General features: G+C 40.3%; 1 protein-coding gene across 2 annotated transcripts; it reads left to right on the forward strand.

Annotated features, from left to right (window-relative positions):
- Positions 1–4,708: 4,708 nt before the first annotated feature.
- On the forward strand, positions 4,709–21,762 carry mmp16b (matrix metallopeptidase 16b (membrane-inserted)). 2 transcript variants are annotated; one of them, XM_051405008.1, is made up of 11 exons: positions 4,710–5,190; positions 7,146–7,294; positions 7,536–7,550; positions 7,892–8,008; positions 9,090–9,394; positions 12,171–12,332; positions 12,796–13,013; positions 13,146–13,284; positions 14,551–14,701; positions 16,802–16,917; positions 17,891–21,762. In XM_051405008.1, exons 1-11 carry the CDS (start codon positions 5,062–5,064, stop codon positions 18,250–18,252), a joined length of 1,863 nt encoding a protein of 620 aa, XP_051260968.1. In that variant the 5' UTR covers positions 4,710–5,061; the 3' UTR covers positions 18,253–21,762. The 2 variants fall into 2 exon arrangements, with proteins under 2 accessions (XP_051260977.1, XP_051260968.1); XM_051405017.1 differs by lacking the exon at positions 7,536–7,550 and having other exon boundaries at positions 4,709–5,190.
- Positions 21,763–22,614: the final 852 nt, after the last annotated feature.

Raw genomic sequence — 22,614 nt, forward strand, 5'->3', positions numbered from 1 at the left:
AAAGTGCTCTCTGAAGACTAAAAGGCTTGAAGAAACTGCACAAAAAGCTGAGATGTTGAGTTTTTGTCACTTACCAATACACCAAAATCTGACGTATGAAGTGTTCTTGGAGCTATTTTAGGTGAACACCTAGATATAGAAAGTTAGAGAAAAGGATGATGATGACTCATCCGGGATGTCAAACTAACTTCTGGAGGTTTGGTTAAATTTTGCCCAGCCCAGCAAAGCTCAGCGGTAAGGTCTGGCAACCCTAAAAATCACCTTTTCACCCTTTTTTATTTGTTGATGTGCATGTATGAAAGATAGTAGTCAGTAGCAATGTCATACTGGGGTTGAATGGACAGAAAGTCTAGACTGTTGACAGAGTGTCTGTCTGATTGGAGCCGAGTCTAATTGGATGTCAAGCTGCTTAAATGTGTTTGCTGTTGTACACAGATCAGACTCTATGGGGACAGGAGTGATAGAAATCATTTTTCACACTGGTGTTTATTTCATTACCACAGCCTAATGGCTCAGCAAATCGTCTTTGGTTGTACTGTTGGAGGAAGAGGTTATTGTGTTGGGTGAAATTATGACCATTTTCCTTGAGGAGAAATTACCTAATGTGAGGCTAACGTTTCACATGAGACAGCCCAGCTATTTTCAGTGTGCTGTGGACGTGGTGCAACTGTCAGTTTGACTGTTCTGTGTGCTTACATTGGGAAACAGAAAATAAATCCATGGCCTTTGTCATTTAAGTCAGGAGGAAAACGGTAACTGAAGGAGCACCAATAATGTGAGAGTTATTCTGTTCACAAGGTTACATGCTTTAAAATGGTCCAGTTCTCTAAAAGAGGATCAAGGGAGGTCAAATATTGCAGTTTTACCTTTGAGTGAAAATACAAATGTCAGCTTCGCTTCAGGGTCATATATTTAAATCTGACTCAGGTTGCTTTTAAATGTTTTGAAACCAAGGTTTGCCACATATTGGGCCACAATGGAGGCTTGTTAAAACAGAAAAGGGAAAGAAATCACCTCGGCCTCTCACCAGTGGCCGATTTCTACACCACTAGTCAACGTCTCAATTATGAAATGTTCCACAGTAAGAAAGAGTCCCAGTTGTTCCAGTGTTAGATATCGCCATCCATCGCCGTTGAATATTGCACAGGCCTACCAAGAGCCTCACACCACAGCTGTCTGTCAGCCAAGCAGAAACACTAAACAAACACAGAATAATGGCCGGACCGCTGGGGATTCAAAAGAGACAGTATAAAAAAAAAGAACCAGAGAGGAAAGAAGAAAGTGTGTGAAAGAGCGAGACGGGAGATGACAGATACTGGCTGGCAAAGTAAATACATGTCCCACCTTGCAATACCCTCACATTTTCCATCTCTTAAGCTCAGTAAGTTCTGGTATTCAGTACCTGAAGGACATTTTGGATATGCAGTATGTGTTAATCAGTGCAGCTCACATTTGAGACTCACATTCTTTCAGGTAAAAGCCAAACAGTATAAGACTTCTAGGAGGATAGGAGTCTTATTAAGTGGTTAAGTGAGGTGGAGCGGTTATGTGACCGTGGTGTGAGTGGGAGATGACTCGTTACCCTGCAGGTCTGAAGTCTGATCTGCATGACAGGGTCCAGATGGACTAGCAACATCTAAGTCCAATTTAGGAAAACATGCATGGGATAAGTACCAGCCCCCACCAACAACATGACAAGAGAGAGCTGGAATGAATATCATCATAACATACGGGATCATATAGTATCACTCAAAGCCAGTATCTGACTTCACTCTATAGCTGTGTTTCGGAAAATAAAATATCAGCCATGAGAATAAGTAGGGCTGGGACAACATTACGTCACAATATGATTTTGAAAAACTGTGATGAAAGTGAAAAAGAAATAAAGAAAAGAAATAAAGTTTTGGGACCTTTAATCCAATGTGTGGATACTTTCTGCTTTTCCTTCTACTAAATCTGCTTTCTTGCTCGTAAACTCAACTCAACACTATTCATGCATAGCTCCTTATATGCAGAAGAGTTGATCCAAAGCACTTTAAGTATTCAATTATTGCTCAGATGAACAAATAATGCATGACGCCTGAAACAGATCCACCAAACTGTTTCCAAAATGAAATGTTCAATTTCAGACATCCTTGCTGTGAATCTCTGCACTGTTTTAGGCACGTGTCATGGCTGCCATATCTCTGACATGTGAGATAAGACTTGGATTAGATGTGACTGAATCCATAAAAGCTTTAATAATAGCTTTCTAAATCCTGTTTTCAGCGGTATGGCTAAAAAGCCTTAGGCATTCAGAACACACTGTCAAGTACCAATTAATTAGGTTTAATTAGAGAAGCCAGTGAGATTACCTTGTATCTCACCATCTGCCCCCCCACCCCCCACCCACCCCAAAGGAAAGTCTCCATCTGCCAAACATAAATAGTAAAGGCAAATATATGAATGTGTGAATGGATTCTTGTTTTTTAATAGTGAGTATACACACACACGTACACACTTTGTTTTCTTTTTCTATGAAGAGCGATAAAACCTGTGCATGTCTTACTTCTCTGTGTTTCACCATTTCCTGGTGAGGCCCCTGGTCTTTTGGCTCTGAGCCATGCTTACTTGCCAGAGCATGTGGTCTCCATGGCAGCCCATTGGGTTACACAGTAAACACCTAAAGGTAAATGAATGAACCTGTTTTAATAGGAATCCATTTCTCAACTTCTCAACCAGTCACATCCTGTTTCATAACATAGAACACCTTGTTCACAGTTATGAGTAATGAGAATAATTTCGTTTGGTGTCTCTGTGTGATCAGGTCTGTGTGTGGCATGCTACGCATATAATAATAGTAATTAATTTCATTTTTTGAGCACTACAAAAGTTATTTCAAGAATTTATTTAAGTTTTATTTTTCACATAATAACAAAATAAAATAAAATGTGTGGCTAACCTGTTGGGATAAAGTATTACAACAATTAGAAAATATAAATATATATATATATATATATATATAATAATATATATATAAAAGAGAAAAATTCTAAGATAAAAATATGAATGTTTGTAACAGTTATAACTGTGTATTATTATAACAATCATTATTATTAAAAGATTTATGACAGGAGCAGTTGCCAGTATTTTCTGAAGCATGTTTTGAGGATGTTTAAAGGATTATAGATTCTCCCTCACTGTAGTTGCTGCAATCTAAGTGTTCCCTGGTCATGTAGGGAACACACTCAAACATGTTGCTTTTATGATGTGCTTGGACAGTATACAATTCTATCATTAAGGTCACAAGAGTTAAATCTCATTAAGGTGACTTTAATGGGGCCCTTATGGTCTATGGAGCTTTGCACTGACTGAAGTGGTTTGGTGCTGACTGTGGCGCAGTCGGGGTGAAGGTCTGCATTCCCAACACTGGTGCCACGACTCTCTTTTGGTAAAGGGTGGCACATTCCGCCAGATCCATTCAAATCAGCGATGAGAAAGTTCCCCGAACTACAGGAACCTATGAGTCATTCACAAGTGGGAATAAAGAGATCAAAGGATTGACCGTTAGCAAACTGGCTGCAGACTTTGGATTGGACCAGGGTCACAAAAAAACTGCCAAGCCACAAATGTGTCAGCTTGGCAGATGATGTTCATTCCAACTCTCTTTTATACAAGTGATTGATAGAATGAGCTCATGGATGTAATCAGCTAACATGTAGATTTATCTGCAGGTATAGCCATCAGGTTCAGAGCCAGGATCCACACCTCTTTTTTTTAAATACTTGGTCCATTGACAGAAGATTACAGGACACGAGACACAGTGTAAGGCTTACATTTTAACTAACTCAGTTCCTTGATGCCCTCTCAGTATAAACATATAAATGGATTGAAAGCAAGGGGGATTGTTAATGTGATATTTATCTGTCATATATGTTATTAATTCCTGATTTACATCAGGCCTAATTCCCAAATAAATCAACTAAACCTCCTGAATTAAAATAATAGTGTGTCAGTGCTTTTGTCACATGCTTACTCTTCACTCTATACTCTCCATATGCCCTTTCTGCCTGTCATATCAAGGCTCATTAGTTCATGTGGGGTGGATTCAAGTTCCAGTGTGTCCCGTGTCCTCAGAGGTTTTAAAAGGAAAACAGCTGGCGGCAACATTCCTCAATGAAATATCGCCATCTTGTGGCTTGTTTGCTTGAGGCAGGTTGTTGTAGCATATCTGGGCTATGAAGAGCTGTAGGTGCTATAAATGTCTTGGGAAGCTGTCAGGGTCGTCTGTTCTGGGTCTCCAGGCCAGATATCAACACAGGGGTGAACTGTGGGACACATGTTTTAAGGAGAATGAGCATAATTGGGCTAGTGATCAGCAGTTCCTGTGAACTGTGCATTTACATAATGATGATGAAGATGGGATGATTGTTTAATTTATGAATTATTGACAAGATGCAGGCTATATTTTGTTTATAGTAGGGTGCACATAGAGATAATTTGGCCTATAAAGGCATCAACACTGGAATGTAGGCTACATCAGTCCATAATCTGGACCAAGGCCTTTGTTTTTTTTTTAAGAAATAAAATTTAAAATCAAATGATCAGACTGCACATGTGCGCTTCAAATTGCACAGAGCCGTGGCCTTTGCAATGTAAAAGTCAAACGCACAGGCAGTTCTGAAGAATGGCATTTCATCTCTCATGCACTCTGTAGGGCAGCTCTCATGATGCTGCCAAGCAGCGCTGCGCTGTGTGAGAAATCAAAGCGCAGGCGTCGAGTCGGGAGGGAGCCTATCTTGCGCAGACTGGGTACTGTACATGGCCATTGATGCTGCTGGATAGATGTAGCCCCTGATGTAAATAAGAATGGCGAGGGCAGCGGGTCTAACGTGCAGCGTTATCTCTGCTTGACATCGGAACATTTTATGCCACCATCGGGGATTTTATAAAACTCGTGGCCCTTTTCTCGCTTTCATCTGAATCCTGCCTTGACAGCTCGCCCGATGATTTTCATTTGACACAAGAGCCAAAGCAGACGGGCGGCTTCTTCTAATAAACGCTCGGGAAAAACAGGTCATTATGACCTTAGTATCCTCCAGTAAAAGAAAACCATCGGATTGCTTTTACGCGGCAGCATTCTGCTTGCATTTTTTGCTTTGGATTTCGTGTGCCGTGTCCGGAGAGGAGGATCATCAGTTCAGCGTTGAGGTAAGATAAATGGCCTTCCCTCCCTGGTTATCATAAATGACCGTGCTCTCTCCTCCACATCATCTGCCACCGCGTGAAAATCATATATATTGACACCCCACGCGATCCGTGGGCACAATTACCATAACGCATAACATGGATGCATTGTAAGCCTATCAGGACGACTCACGCAGTTAACGGCGAAAATATCGAGCATTCCTCATTTGTAGAGTGCAATGAAAGAGAAGGATGCTCATTTTATTACACTGCGGTCCGTGAGCTGAGCTGATCCAGCCCCACTGATGCCAAATGTGCAACCTAGATATGATTGCTCTTAGAGGTGGTTTAGTTTAACAAATATGCCCTACAGCGTCCTGTTTTCATTTCTAGATACACTTTGACAGGCCAACATAAAGTCAGACATGCTTTGGCAGCATCATAGTGTTGGAGGAGATTAAACCTTTACAGAAACAAGTTGCATAATAGGATTTGCTTTTTTGTATCTTTATTAATTGATGTCATTTTCATCCTCACCTCAGGCTCCCCTCCCACCACTCTGAAGAAATTAAATGCTGAGGCTGACAGTCACACACACACACACACACACACACACACACACACACACACACATCATTATTCAATTTTATGGCTCAATGAAATCTGCCCGATATCTCTCTGAGATCTCTCTGTGCCTTTGAACAAACACAACACACACAGGAAACACACCCACAGGCGAGAGGATGGGGGGGAAAAAAAGGGATAAACAAGGCGTTTAGCTCAGCAGAAAGAGGGATAGAGGCAGAAGGGGGAGGGATGGACAGAGGAGACAGCTAGTCAGATTAGCTAGCTGGAGAATCTCATAGGCTGTGTAGTAGATGTGGAGGCAGCTGGTTGGCGTGTGCACAGCTGTGTGCACCTCGAGTCTGGCAGTGACCCTTGGATGATGCTCGGCCTCACCTCTCCTCTCTGTATCGAGCCGCACTCTCCCTTTGTAGGGCAAGAGGAGGCAGGGCCAGGGTCCCGCACATGTACACTGACCGGCAGCCGCAAGACACAAACACTGACTAAGGTCACTGGAAGGGATTCAAATGCAAACAGTTGCACTGATGTCCACAGAGCCTCTGAGCAAATATGCACAGACAAATTTAAACCTAAATCACTGCTGGATAGACCATTTCTGCAAACAAAAGACTATTTACATGCAAATTCCACCTCATTAAAGCTCCTGAACATTTAATTCACACTCTTAAATATAAATACATCCACAGCAGCTCTTTCTCGGTGCAGCTTGCTTTCTTGCGATAAATAAAAAAGCATTGTAGCAATGGGTTAGTCACATTCCATCCTTTTGTGAGGTGCAGAATGAATGACGCACAGAATTATTGATTTTTATGATGGGATTGGCCACTTACTAGGAAAAACTGGCTAGGGTAACTCAGCAAACAATACTTTGTCCTCATTAAACAGCTGCTGTTGTGGTGCCCTTGAGCAAGGTACCCCAACCGCTGCGGTGGAGGAATGTCCGTGGTCTGTGTTTGTACTAGACAGCCTCCCAGCATTAGGTGAAATATGAATGCTGAAAAAGAAAATACACTGAAGTAGTTACACGTGGGACCAAATCTAATCAAACACAAAATGAAGGAGATTCAAGTTCATAGCTGCAGGTAAAGGGAAGACATGAAGAGAACAGAATAGACTCTTTTATTTATAGCCTTTCACTTTTGATGTATTGCACAAAACACAGAAGCTCGGTTGATACATGTATATTATAGTAGATGATCAACTAATTTATTATCTGAACAAACTTGTAATGCAAATGCTCAACCTCCTGGATGTGATTTTAGCCTGGGACCTTTTTTGCGCATGTCATCTCCTACTCCATCTCCATGTCTTTCCTCTCTCCACTTGAGTTTTCTAATAAAGGCAAATAGACTAGAACAAGTCTTAAAATCTTTCTCCCTCTCCCCCACTCGCAGGGATGGCTACAGAGGTATGGCTACCTTTCCCGCACAGAACCGGGAATGTCTGTCCTGCGCTCGGCCCAAACCATGCACTCAGCCATTGCTGCCATGCAGCGCGTCTATGGTCTCAATGTCACAGGGACACTGGATGAGAGAACCAAGGAGTGAGTATACACACATGCCGTGGACGATGCGCTTGTATGAACATAAGCTGAGGCGCACATGCACTTTCAGTAGGACATTGATGCAAATGCTGCGCTCATTCATTTAAAATGCAGAAGGAATTGCTATCAATATTTCAATGAATTAGTGAAGGACAGAAATAGAGATGTCACCTCACCTGAAACAACCTCAGGTGAAGGTTTTTAACACTTTTCCTTCTTCTCATTTTGCATGATGATGCAGTGATATCACGCTGAGGTGAGAAATAATGTTTTGCCTATGTATTGTGTGTGTGTTCTGTACTTGTGATAATCTGATGTGGTATGAGTGAGAAAACATGAAACATGATTTCCTCTCAGCTCTCATTGAGATTTTTGATCCTACACTTGTATTGATGACTGTAGTTTGCAGTAGTTTAGTGATGTTTTGCACACTTTTGCTGCTGTGATCATCTGGCACCTGTCAGGAAGAGAACTACTGAGTTCACTTCAGTGCTTTATGTTGTCTTGTGATGGTGTTTACCTCCCAACTTTTAGTTATCAAACTCGAGTCACCTTTTCTCTTCTCTTTTCTTCTCCTTCTCTATTCTTTTCTGTAAGTTGGATGCAAAAGCCTCGCTGTGGAGTTCCGGACAAATTTAAAAGTGCTTCGAGGTCACGGAAGAGGAGATACGCGCTGACGGGACAGAAGTGGCAGCGTACACACATCACCTACAGGTGAGAGATAGTGGTGGCAGTTGTCATAGCAACCATTGAGTTTAGCAGCGCTTATTGTAGGGTTCACATGTGCCAGTGTTAATTTTCTCAGATCTCCTTCGTCTTTCATCTCCTCCTTTTTAACCACCTGGGATCACATGCTCTGTGTTGTCATAGAGACTGTGCAAATACGTCACATATATGGGGGCACGCACACATAAATATAGTCAACATCACACCATCCAAATTAACACATACATTCACCCATGTGTGCTGTGAGTATGTTTACTTTCCAGTGTATAAATAGCTTGCTGGCAAAATATAAAATGGGATCAGGCAGTTTTTTTTTATCCTCTTCCATTTATTCTCTCCTTTTCATAAAACTAAAACAAACAGTTTTAGCTGAGTAGCATTAAGATTGACTGCTTTCCTCTCCCTCATATAAGACTGTTTGAAAATCCTGTGTGTAAATTGTCCGTAATCTCAGCAGAAATATTCAAACTCTCATCTTATCTCGCCTGATTAAGCTCCAGCTTTTAATAGGTTCTGAGGAGAACTGATAAACGGGTCTCTGGCACAACTGCAAATTGACAGGTTACAGCAGTAATAGACGATAACACTGTCAATTTATTCAAATCCTTCCTCCCCCCACGAATTTGAATTGATGAGCCACCTCTCCTAATGGAATGTCAATCAGTGCTGAGCCAGTGCTGCTGCTGACTGCACTTTATTCATGAAAATGAGTGGAGAGAGAGGGAGAAGATTTCCCATTCCTCTCTGCCTGCCAGGGACTGATAACGACTGCTGTGTTAAAAGTTCAGTAAAAGCTGCCGGGCTTGAGATAGTTGTGTCAAGTGCAACTTTTCCTTTTAGTGTCTCCTCATTTTGCAAAGTAAAAATGTTCACTCCAAATTAATGGGATAACGAGGCACAGGGTTGATGCAGTACGTGTTTTTCCCCTTCTGTCTTATGCATGCATTATGTATATGCATGATTGCTGCATCATTTACATCCATGTCTTTTACTACTATGAACACAGTATTTAAACTACAACCTCCCTCCACCTCTCGTTTTAATCCGTTTGCTCTTCTTCTTCCCACAGCATAAAAAATGTCACGCCAAAGGTGGGTCCCCGGGAGACTCACGATGCCATCCGGCGGGCGTTTGACGTGTGGCAGGGTGTGACTCCCTTACGCTTTGAGGCCGTTCCATACAGCGCCCTGGAGACTGGCAGGCGTGACGTGGACATCACCATCATCTTCGCTTCGGGTTTTCACGGCGACAGCTCACCCTTCGACGGGGAGGGGGGATTCCTCGCTCACGCCTATTTCCCGGGCCCAGGCATAGGAGGGGACACACACTTTGACTCAGATGAGCCCTGGACCCTGGGGAACCCCAACCATGATGGTAAGTCAAAGAAAAGAGAGAGAGAGAAAGTGTTAAGGAGTAGAGAGAAAAGCTAAAGCAAAGAGAAGCTACTTCAGCAGAGCGGAAAGGAAATTATTATAGTAAGAGATTAAGATTAGGGAAGGAAAGAAAGTAGAGAAGCAGAATGCTGGCAGGTAGGTAAACAAATAAGGTGTGTGGAACGAGCGAGGAAAGCATTGAGAAACAGAAAGAAGAGCAGTCATCAGGAGAGACAGATAAGGACTGATGGAAAGCAAATACTGGAAATACAGATGGCTAGACAGGAGGGCAATATGACAGAGATGGTATCACAGGGCAGGGTATGAGGGATGCTTAACCAAAAACAAAGAATGCAGAGATGTCTTTGATCGGTCTGTGCTCTGTAAAGACGCATCACCCCATCTGTCAGGATTTTGATGTTTTTTTCTGCATAATAAGCTCTTCAGATGACAGGATAGAAAGCTCTGCTATTTTAAGACATTGGTTGCTGGCACATGATTATGGCTATTCTGTTTTTAGTGATTTTGATGTAGCTCAGTGGTATGCTTCAAGAGAGGTAAAACAGAAAAATGCCAGTTATATATCCATACAACTCATGTTTTGTTATTATGGGCATATTAGATTAAGTTAGGTTATTATGGGTTATGTTTATATGCCATGTTATGCTGTGCTTTACTGTGTTATGTTATGTTATTATGGGTATATTAGGTTAGGTTACAGTAGTTTATAATTGGTTATATCCTGTCATGAGTTGTGCTGTGGTGTGTTGCACTGTGTTTTGTTATGTTGGCTTGTGTTGTGTTGTTATGGGTATATTACATATTCCTTAGGTTTTAATGAGGTAAGTTATGTTGTGTTACATCATGTTATGTTGTATTATTTATTATATTGTATTGTTATGGTATGATATGCTTAAATCAAGGCAGATTAGTCAGTATGGGTTATATTGTTGTGTCATGGGTGTATTAGGTTAAGTTATGTCATGTTGTCATAGGTATATTAGGTTATGTTAGATTGGATTATTGAGTTATGTTGCATTGTATCATTTCATGTTATGTTATGTATAATTATAAATTAAGTTAGGTTAAGTTTATCTTATAACAAAGAACTGTGGCCCACATGTGGGCCACCCTGGCAATGTGGTTTCTGGCCATGCACAGCAGCCCAAAGAGGGAGATAAGATGTGTTTCTTAACCGTGCATCCACACACACTTTAATTACCCTGGCTGCAGGGCGCCAGGCTTGTCAGAGCACCACCAGGCTACTTCGCTAATACCCATGTGCCATACGCTTACATTTTATCCTCCCATTAGTGGAAGGGGAGGGCAACAGCTCACATTGTGTTTGTTCTGGGAAACTGCTTGCCACCCATCAGCTCGCTGTCTCTCTTTTGTTCTCATACTCCAATTGTCTCAGACTCCCAAGTCAAAGTCATGTTCACCCTTGCGCGGTGTCCCAGGGTTATCTATGTGGAGTGCTGAAGCTGATTCTGAAAAAGCTCCTGTCTAAGCTTATGTGTCTCGAAAGCTGTGCAACCTTTAATGGACTTTCACAGCAGTGCAATTGTAAATGTTGCATGTTGACATGTACGCTAATGGTAGCTCCGGCCTGTCTCCTGGGAGTCCTTGTGGGACATTTTTGGTTAGGTGGAAGAGGCTGGTTGTGTTAGATAAATGGGGGAGGGGGAGGTGTAACCTTTTAGCTGCTGGCTGAGGGTCAGTGGTTGTTCTGTGTAGCACTGCTGGCAGCAGTGGATATCATGTTTTAAAGGGCGACAATCTCCTGGGGACAGCTTCAGTCACAAGCTGTACGTAAATGGTGTGCTTCTTTCTAAATCAGGTTGACACTATGAACTGAGTGCTGACCATAAACACTGACTGTGACATTTTTAATTTGTCTGTGTGTGTTTGACTATAATATGAATTAGACCCACAGTGTCTCCTTGCGCTATGCTGACATTTGTACATGTTCAGGTACATTATACTGTATGAACGTGTGTTTGTATTTTCACTGTTGTGTGGTGCCTTGGGCAGCAACGTGAGTGTGTGTCCCTCTGCTCTCTGTGAGCTGTAGCTCACATGTGGCTTATCTTCTGTTATGGAGAAAAAAAGAAAAAGTGTTCTTGCTTTGCAATTTACCTCCAGTAATCTTTACTTGCACTACACAGCACCGCATTAACTCAATGGAAGTTGTGTCTGGACTAGAGGGCTACAAGCAATAATCATTTTCATTGTTGATTAATCAACCAGTTATTTGTCAATAACGTTTTTAATGGTTTGTCTATAAAATGTCAAAGAAATAATGACATAAGTTCTGAGAATGCAAAGTAATGTCTTAAAATTGCTCAACTGGAACAGTCAAAAACCCAAAGGTTCATTTATGGTGACATAAAGCTGCAAATTCTCATATGTAAGACCGTGGAACAAGCAAATATTCAGCATTCTCTGCTTTATAAATAATTTGGTTAATTGGTTAACTGATTTTCTGAATACCTGAGAAAAGGAGAGAAGGTTAATTTCAAGGTGCCTATGCATACTCCGACATGTCTTATCATTTATAGAATATACAAGTAATTGTAAAAATGCCCATATTAATCTGATTTTTTGATGTGTATCTGTGCTTATTACTGTCTGTCTCTGGTGTCCATGAGTGTGTCTGTGCATGTCTGTTAACTTCTTCACGACACACATATACTCACATTTATTCCTTTTCTGTATCAACTGGACTGTGTGTGCTTTGTGTTTGTGCATTCACAATGCTCTCTTCCCCTCTCTAGGTAACGACCTGTTCTTGGTTGCAGTGCATGAGCTGGGCCACGCCCTTGGTCTGGAACACTCTAATGACCCCACTGCTATCATGGCTCCTTTCTACCAGTACATGGACACAGAGAACTTCAAACTACCTCACGACGACCTACAGGGCATCCAGAAAATCTATGGTAACTACTTTGTACATCTCTCTTTAACCTTTTTTATCAAAGATTATTTAGTTGAACAAATAACTGATTTTTCTGTAAATTCTAATAGTCAGAAAGGAGCTAGATCAAGCCGTTACATATGTATTATGTTGTTCTAACACCTTATTGAGTCACTATTGCAAATGCTGCTGCAGCATTGAGATATGTTGAGTTGAATGCCAGTAAACAGCATTTGTCAGCTGTCAAAGAGGACAGCCAACAGGCATTTTCAAAACAACATGAGTCAACTGACAGAGCTCCAAAGAGGCCAAATCATTTGTGCCAAAATTAAAAGGTGCTTTGGTAAAAAAAAAACGGTAAACTTATTTAATATCTCAATAAGGGCAGTCCCAAATATAGTTAAATCTTACAAACACAGAAACTGCACTGTACAGACAAAAAGAAACAGTATGGAAGGAGGATGAAATATTTGGTGTATTTTTAGGTCCACCAGATAGAGCACCGCAGCCTACCAGGCCCCCACCCACGGTCCCACCTCCTCGCTTCCACCCACCCTCAGACCCCCGTAAGCATGACCGCCACGCCAGACCCCATCGCCCCCCACAGGGAGCCAAGCCCTCCAACCCCAACTCCAAACCCAACATATGTGATGGAGGCTTCAACACCTTGGCGATCCTCCGACAGGAACTTTTTGTGTTCAAGGTAGAGTAGATCATCTGCCTGAGGGGTTTTAACGCTGTTTGGGATGATGATGAAGATGATGATGATGATGATTATGATGATGATGATATTAGTGATAGTAATTCTGCCTTATCACCATATCCATTTCTATAGGACCAGTGGTTTTGGAGGGTACGGGACAACTCAGTGGTCCCTGGCTACCCCATGCAGATCAACTACTTCTGGAAAGGCTTGCCTGCCAAAATTGATGCCGTGTATGAAAATAGTGAAGGGAAGTTTGTCTTTTTCAAAGGTAATAAAATCAATTTTTGAATTACTTTTTCAGTTTTTTTATTTATAAAAGGCATCCTGTAGAGTTTTTGACCTCTAGTAGTGCTAAAGAGCAATGTTGTTACAAGTGGTTAGTGTTAAGCTTGTACTAGTTTGCACAGGATTTCAACCACTGCTTTCATGCTATTTCATTGATTGACATGCTGCTGTAAACGCACCTAGAAATGTGTCAATACACCAACAAAGGCAAGAAGAAGACTGCTAGCTTGCAAACATGGACGTACACAATGCAAGATTTAAAATATTTTAGTATAGTATATTTGTTCTGCAAATGTTTCAAAAAGAAAGGAAACACTGTAAACATATATTTTTTATTATTTGACAAGAAAATTCTCCAAAAATCTGCTTTGTTTTAAATTGTATTTTTGTCCCAGATTCAATTGCAAAATAAAACATAGAAAATGTCTCTAACAAGATAAAAGTAGGTCACACAAATGAACTTTCAATAGTGTATCCTTAATTAGAAATATATAGTTATATATAGTTATGATATTTTTCATAAGTCATAAAAATGTAATAACTGATAAAAGACAAAAAAAACAAGTATTTTATTGCATACCACCACAAAAACATACAGTAATCTTCTATTTATAAATGAAAAGTAATCTTTTATTGCATTTACAAGTCAATGTGCATGTTTGAGCTCTCTAAACACTAATCTTTCATCATACAGCAACTAACCGGGTGACTGAGGTTGTTTTGTGCTCTGTAGCAGAACGGGTGCAGGTCCAGTACAGCCATCCGTCCATCAGGCAGATTAACATGACATCTGTCACCCAGTGGGATCAGAGCGCCTCATGCTTTATTTATTCTCTCAGGGGGACTCAACTGCATGTGTGTGTATGTGATGTCTAGCTACTTACTGCAAACACACCACCACAACTGCTCTCCTCACTCTGCCTCAGGCACTTATGATAAAACTGAATTAAATGCAACAATAGCTTCAATAAAACTGAAAACAATGAGTCTCGGTGGAGTTGCCTTCAAAGCATCATCTTGCTGTTTATTGTTATAGATAACACTGCATAGATTTTCTGCTGTGTGGAAATTTTGTAAACGAGGTGATACATCTGACCTTTGAAATCACATGAATGGAAATAAATAGACTCACTGGAAAAGGCTTGAATGAGCTGAGAGCCGGCAGGTTTTTGTGTAGCGCGATTTTTGAGGTCATCTTTATGATAATGTCTTTGTCCCAGAGCCTTCTAACTTTGTGGGTGTATTTTAGGAAACCGTTTCTGGGTCTTCAAGGACACAACTCTCCAGCCTTCGTACCCTCAGGACATCTCGCTGTTCGGGAGTGGCATGCCCACTCAGAGTATCGAGACAGCTGTCTGGTGGGAGGATGTCGCCAAAACCTACTTCTTCAAAGGAGACAGGTCTGTGTGGAACAATTATAAGTACTTATTAGAAATGAAGTTACTAAGGCAGAACAAGAGCAAACAAATACTATGAGGACCACTGATAGCTGAAAGCTCTGTTAAAGTCTATTTTTCATGCCAAATTGACTCTGTGTTGCCAGCTTGTACAATTATTACATATTTTAATTTGGTTTTATATAAAACAATAAGTTGAGGAGTGAATCCTACAGACAAAATAATAAAATATACATTTGTATTTTTTGTCAGCTCCTTCCCTTCTGTTCCTCTTTATCTGTTTGGAACATTTAATGATTTTTGGGACTGTTCCCCTTGAGATATTTAATCATTTTGCAGGTTTGATGATCAATGCATCTTCAATTTTGGCATAGATTAGCTGGCATCTCTGAAGCTTTCAAAACGTTGATTGCCTCTTTAACAGCTGACAAATGCTGCTTATTGGCTTTCAACTCATTATGAACCAATGTCAGAGCAACATTTGTAATTGTGATTTTGATACTTCAGAGTTGATCTTTTCCTGTAAAGTATTTATATGATTGTGTCCACTTGTATACGTCTATTGATTTATTCCTGGTTGCAGTTAGTTACCTGCCCTGAAACTGGAGAGTCTTTCCAAAACAACCAGATCAGAGAATCTGTTGTTTATCTGTGTGCATTGCAAGGGTCTTAATGTTTGAGAGTTGGCCAGTGTGACTCACATGTTTGTTCAGCTGTCATGATAAATCATATCCTTAGAGGTCAGGGGACTCTGTGGTGAAAGCTGACAAAATGCTTTGTCATGATACTGTCATCCCTCAACCTGCTGTTGCACATCTTGACAAACAGGACGCTCTGTCCATCGTCTCAAGCATGATTTTGTCTCTCTCTGCGTGTGACAGGGTGGTGTTTGTTCTAGTTTAAAGAAATGACACAGTGTAGCAAGATTTATGTGTGTGAGTGCCAGAGTATGAGAAGCAGATCAATCACAACGTCTGAAAACAAATTTGCCTGACAGATAAACTCGGTATGGATGATTGATTGGCTGCTTTGTCTGGTCATGTGAATTAAGTTTGCTGAGCATTAAATGGTCAGATTGAGGGTGAAGACTATTTTCTTTTATGTCTAACTACAAGTTACAAGACATCAGACTGTAAACACACTGCGTAAAAGTCTAGTGCTGTGCCAAGATAAAACTCTGATGCTGCACAAAAGATAGGAATAATGTTGTTGTAGTAAAAAAAACAACAACGTCCATACCTGGTTACCATATCCAACTTAGAAAGTCGATGTGATGGGGCACACAGTGACTTACCTGGTGGAGTGCGTGCCCCATGCAAGCTGGGTCCTTCCCAGGTTTGGTTCCGGCTGCGGCCCTTTGCTGTGTGTCCTCCCTCATCTCTCTCTCTTCCCTTTCCTGTCTATCTTCACCCATCCTGTCAAATAAAGGCATAAAAGTAAAGTAAAATATCATTACTTTGTAATTATTATGTTAGATATTGGGCAACAAACATGTTTTCATATCTAGTCACCTTCTGCACATGTTATGAATTGACTATTTTTACATCATCATGAAGAGGAGGGACTGTTTAACTTGGCTACACATTCACGTGACATTACATGTTGAAAAGCCTGGAGTCAAGAGGGCAAAACCCTTTAACATTTGCTCGCCTTGACTTTAATTGATTTTGTCCTGTCCAGTCCTGTGCAAGGGACACTAAGGCAGTCTCTCTCAGATAGATGTGGATGCTGGTGCGACTGACAGAAGAGAACAGGGAAGTCAGTAGCCTTTGTATACTCTAGAAGACTGCCAAATAGATCCTTTGCTGCTTTAGTGTTGCTGGATTTGGTAACTGTGTCGTGTGTCGGATTAATTAAACTCTTGTCACTCCATGCTGATTTGTGTTTGTGTGTGTGTTGTGTGTGTGTGTGTGTGTGTGTGTGTGTGTGTGTGTGTGTGTGTGTGGATTTGTGTACAAGAATGTGTTATTTCCTCCTACTTGGGATTGACCCAAATCAGCACACTATTACTGCAGGGTCAGGTGTCTGATGGGGGTACATGTCTCTGACTGTGTGCATACACCATCTGTATTGACTGTAGTATTTATGGCTGCCCTGTTTTAGATACTGGAGGTACAATGAGGACATGAGGACCATGGATCCAGGTTATCCCAAACCCATCACCATCTGGAAGGGCATCCCTGACTCTCCACAGGGGGCTTTTGTGGATAAGGCCAATGGTACGCCGATTTTTTTTTTTTTTTTGGATCATGTAACTAGTCTACTAACTAGTCAGTGAGATTGGAGCTAGTTTCAAGTAGTTTCACACACTGTTTGTAAGACACAGTGACATTTATAAAATATCAAGAACAATACCTTCAAGTACTGCAGAGAGACCTAGTTAGGCTTCAAATGTTTTTGTCTGGTATATGTTGCTATAGTTTCAGTAATAAATAAAACAACATGACAAAAGGAAAACTGAGCAGCATTTTACATAACTTTAACATAACTGCAATTTTCTGGTTTTCCAGAGTAAATGTATAAACCAGTGTAAAATCTCTATTTGAAACAGTTATTAGAGGTCAGAACATATGCACACATTTATAGCACGTGTAAAAGGAGAGTGATAAACAATGGAAAAAAGGAACTCAATGCATACACTGCTGTTTCATTACACTACACTAAAGCTGCAACAGTTAGTTGATTAATCAGCCAGTTGATTAAAAGTTTATTAGTCGGCAACTATTGATGATCTCATATGATTAATATTTGCTGGCAGCAGTTTCTCAAAATGAAGATATTTTGGGACATTTTATTATGATCGTTAGTTGCAGCACTACACTTAAAGCCATTATAATTCTATGACTAAAAATAATTCTAATAACTAGTTCCTGTGTTACTTTAAGGGACAGAATTTGTGTTCTCTCTGTATTCTTCTCTTCACTTTTTATCTAAGATTTTCAGAGTTGTGCTTGCTGCACATGATCTGCCTCTATTTAAAAAATCTTGCACATTTTCTGTAAAATGCTGAAGATACCCCAAAAGAGAAGCTTAATTTATAAGAAAGCTAAAGCGCACAGCACGGACAGAAGCCTTTTATTCAAATTAAGATTAGTTCAGTTAAGAGTGATAAATGCAGCTGCCCAGTACTCTCTCCTTGTGAAGTTAATGTATTTAAGTGAATTTGTTGTGTCCCACAATCCCTCCCTGCAGGCTTTACCTACTTTTACAAGGGAAAGGAGTACTGGAAGTTCAACAACCAGCTGCTTCGAGTGGAGCCTGGCTACCCGAGGTCCATCCTGAGGGACTTCATGGGCTGTGACGGTCTACCTGCCGACCCTGACTGGGACTGGAGCCCTCCGGTGGCGGAGGAACGCCACTACGACAATGGCGACCCGGACGTTGTCATCAAACTGGACAGCGCGGGGGGAACGGAGAAAGCCGTGGCCATCGCTATCCCCTGTGTCCTGGCGCTGTGCATGATGGTCCTCCTCTACACCGTTTTCCAGTTCAGGAGGAAGAGCACACAGCGCCACATACTGTATTGCAAGCGCTCCATGCAGGAGTGGGTCTGAGGGATTGTTACTGCACTGTATAGAGAAGGGTGTGAAGCTCTGATAAAGGTCTAGTTATTACTTGAAGCCCTAAGTACAGTAATTGGAAGCACTGTAAAGGGTACAGTACATAAGGATTGCCATGTTGGCAGATTTAAAAACTGCTTGAACTCATAACGTGCAAGCTGCAAGGAAGCGAAATGATCAGCGGAACTCATCTGAAGACAGTGAGGGAGCAAATTCTCCTATGTCTAACTAATATGTATGTATCTGCTTTGACTTTTTTCTGTATCTTGGAATGAACTCAATTAAGTGAGACAGAGTTAAGCTACTGTAAGTGGGACCTTTGTCTATCCTCGTCTCTGCACGCCGCTTAATAAGCCCCTAGCACTAACTTCAGTGGACAAATTAGATATAGGCTTCTACTTTACTTTCATTTCTTAATTAAATCGCTCTGAGCTGTGCTTTTTTTTTTTATTTAGGGTCCATGTAAAAGATTATTCATTGTGTGGAGGACTGATACACAAACCAAATATGACCTTTTCTTCCAAAGAGGATTACTGCTCAATGTTGTTTTTGATGGGATATTTTTCCTCCATGGATCGAACTTTGTGGCATCATACACAGATTTTCTTTTACCATTGGTATTCACATCCACCCGTCTGCTCTGTAATCTGTGGGGATAGGAGGCAGCCGATAGTAAGAGCTAGGAACTCAAGACTGTGGTGGCAGTCTATCTCCAAAACAGGGGCCAAAAACCTCTCTGCAATATTTATGAGACTGCCTTAATCACAGATTGCTTAAACTCCCTTCTCTTTCTCTCTGTTTCTCTCTAGTCTGGAAACTGGATACTGATTGACACAGTAGGAATACGAACAGCATATGAAGGCGATAATTACTGCCCATAATGCAATTTCCGCCAAACCAGTAATTAAGGACAGTTTGATCCACAATGGGTTCATTGCTCTTAAAAACGTTTTAAGCTGTTGGCAAGTAGGCTATAAGCTTTCATTTTCTGCCTCAGCGGAGGATATGAGAGAGAAAGGGAAGGTTAGTTGTGTGTGTGAAAGAGACAGTAATTACCCACACCATACACTGTATGTACTGTACTGTACTGTAGTGTGTTATTGAACAGCTAACATCCTGCTTCCCTTTTTTTCCTGCCAAGTTTGGACACTAATACTCCAAACAGTGTCAGTCCATACATTTTGAACAGCTTTACTAATCCATATTTTGTTTTTTGTTTTTTTCAACTTTTATACAAGGTTTGTAAGTTTACATAATATTTCACATAGCACAGGACACAGAGAAGGAGGGGGAAAAAAAGAGAAAGGAAGAACTACATATACCCATTTAAAATGAGACACGTACAGTGCTTCTCATAAAATAAAGTCATCCAACGCATCTCTAGTTACCACAGGCACACCGGCCTCGTATCAGTGGCCAGTGCTTTTGCTCAGATTGCTCCATCTTCTCTTTAAGTTAATGCAAATTGTAAAGAAGAAAACATGTCTAAACAACGACAGGAATTAATCTGCAGAAATAAAGAAACGTATTGTTGTCTGAATTATGGATGTGAGGAAAAAAGTTACACCAGTTTCGCCTGTGTGTAATAATGGAACCAGTTGGTTTTATACACTGTAATTGTAATTATCCATTATACAAAAATACTTATGTTATATTAACAAATTACTAATAAATGTTTATAGAACTACTCTAACATTGTTGGAATTAACAGGCATATCGGAAAAACCAAAACCAGCTAAATTAAGTCTGAAGACAGATATTTCACATATATATCATGATGTATGGTGTTACATATATAGGACATCGTACATAAAGCATAATATGTTTCAAAGAGTTTAATCAGCTAAGTATGAGAAACAATTAAATAAAGCATAACAAAAGGCAGACTCTCTCCAAGGTGAGATGGAGCTAAACTGAGCAGGAGGTTTTTCTATCCTCATGTATTGTAATAAAATTTCAATACACAGCCTGGATCATAATGAAATATATTGTCTCGCAATTGCCTTTGACTGCTGCCATATGTGTAACAATGTGGTTGTGTGGTGTAGCGTTTCTCAGAGTTTGCCAGATGTCACCTGTCTGTGAGCATTCATGATGTGATTTTTTAAAAATATTTGTGCTCATTGATTTTGTTACTCTTTTACTTGAAATGCTCATCGACATAAACTGTACAGGATATCTGACATAATCTTCCATAGATATCAAGGCAATGCCATTTTTATGACATATCACAGAGGGAATTAGAGATTTTAAAATGTACTTCCTCTCAAATCTATGAATTAGGGTAAATGGGCTGGATTGATGGGGTTGGACCTTGATTAGATGGTGGTTTTATCTTGTCATCGTTTGTAAGGAGTAAAAACCTTTAAAACCTGAGGGCAATGCATGCCGTTGTTAAACTAAGATGTCATTCTGTTCACCATAGATCATTCAGATTCTCTTGTACTATTCCGTCTTTCCTGTTAAAATGAAGCGATTGACATTGCAGGTTTCTGTTGGATGCATTGACAGATCCAAACTCAAATTTTTTATAAACCATGTGAAATTACTAGCTTCCAGTCTGCCCTCCGTGTACCAATCTTCAGGCGATTGTCAGAATGATGAAAGAAAATGAACCATTTAAAGAAAGGAAACATCTTTGCTTTCCCTAAAGCTGAATTGTACATCACACATCAATCCATGCTGATCAATGACCACTGTAATTTAAGGTGGAAGCAAAAACCTTTGGCTCAGTGTTGTGTGTGACGTCTTATCAGTTTGTGTGTTTGTGGTGAGGGTCTGATGGCTCCAGCGAGTGTGACTTAAAGACGGCCAGTGAGGCGGGTCGGTACTATATTTATTGCCGTATTTATTCCTCTGTGCTCAGCACCTTGAATCTTGCATTGCATTGTACTGAGGGCAAAAAGCTGTCAATAAAGTGGGTTTGAAATGCAATGTTTTTTTTTTTTGGTCTTGTAATCCCCCTCCTTCTGTAACTGCCTCAACAACAAACAAATCATCTGGTGTGAATGTTTTTCCATCTTTGAGAGGTAAATCACAGATTTGTAAAGGTTCCATATTTACAATGGTCTTTTTGACACTTAAATCACTTGAAAAACCTGACATTTTAGATGTGGATGGAGTGTAATCAGGAAGTCTCAATGCTATGACCTGTCCTTGTTTATCTCCAGACTCCTCAGTGCTTTTTTTTTGTCTGCCTTGACACACGCTGCTAAGCATTAGTCATTAAAGGAAGTAGATGAGGCCGATTAGACAGCAGTCGATACACCACAGAGGCAAGGGTGCGGAAGAGACGAGGAGCATTTTGCAATAATTGCAATCAAGATCTCATACACTGATACATGCAGTATATACTCCAAGGCATAGTGTATGAGAAGTTAACATATTGCATAATATGTACATAAAGAGTGTATACTGTCTGCTTGGGAGAATTCTGTTTTTAATCCATCCATTCCATGGATAAAGAAAATGCTGTGTGTTGTAAATAAAACAAGTGCATAATGAGTGTGTCCTCGTATTGTGTTCCCACCCACAAACATTAAAACCAGACCCTGGTGAAAAGTTTTATTGTTTGTCACCCCAGGTGACAAAGTGACAGCATGAAGATGCACTACAATAAGCCGGTTAAGATAAAACACATATTTGACTCTATTCACACTGGACAAAGAACAATGGAGAACACCATACTATTATGTTAAAGTTCAGCAAAAAGACTACAATATTCATGAAGGATGCCAAATCCTTTTAGCATTGTCAAACAAATCAAGCGGCACAAACAATAGTTCAATATCTTTAATAGTTAATAGTTCTGTTTTTGTTTGTCTGGAGGTAAAAAACAATAAACCTTTGTCATGAAAATACTGATTCTACAATAAGACCTGTGACTTTTTCCTTTATTCATTTGAAATGTTGCTAACAACAGTTTGAAGGATCAGGAGTCATGCTAACTTTAGTGTGATGGTCCAGATACATCAAGCACACAGTGACCACATGAATAACAAATGATGTGCATGAAATCGTTTTATTCTTCATTATCATGGTAGAGGTCTGATGATCATTCACAAGTCAGTTGACTAATTAGTTCTTTGTTGAGTTGGATATGTAGATCAGTGAGTCAACTTAGACAGAAACATTTATTAAAGGTTTGGTTTGAAAAAAACAAAAAACTAAATTCAAAATACTTGTATTAAACCATCAGATAGTGGATTTATTTACCAAGGTTTTGAGATAATTAGTGTTAACCAGCCCTTAATTGGATGTTTTCTCCTCTTTTCTCCAACCTGACCTCCTGAATCTCTGATGGGGGAAGTCTCTAATATTGGTAAACGGACCCTTTAATATAAAAGAAAGAGCCCA

This window comes from Dicentrarchus labrax, unplaced genomic scaffold (genome assembly GCF_905237075.1).
Source record: "Dicentrarchus labrax unplaced genomic scaffold, dlabrax2021, whole genome shotgun sequence".
NCBI lineage: Eukaryota > Metazoa > Chordata > Actinopteri > Moronidae > Dicentrarchus > Dicentrarchus labrax.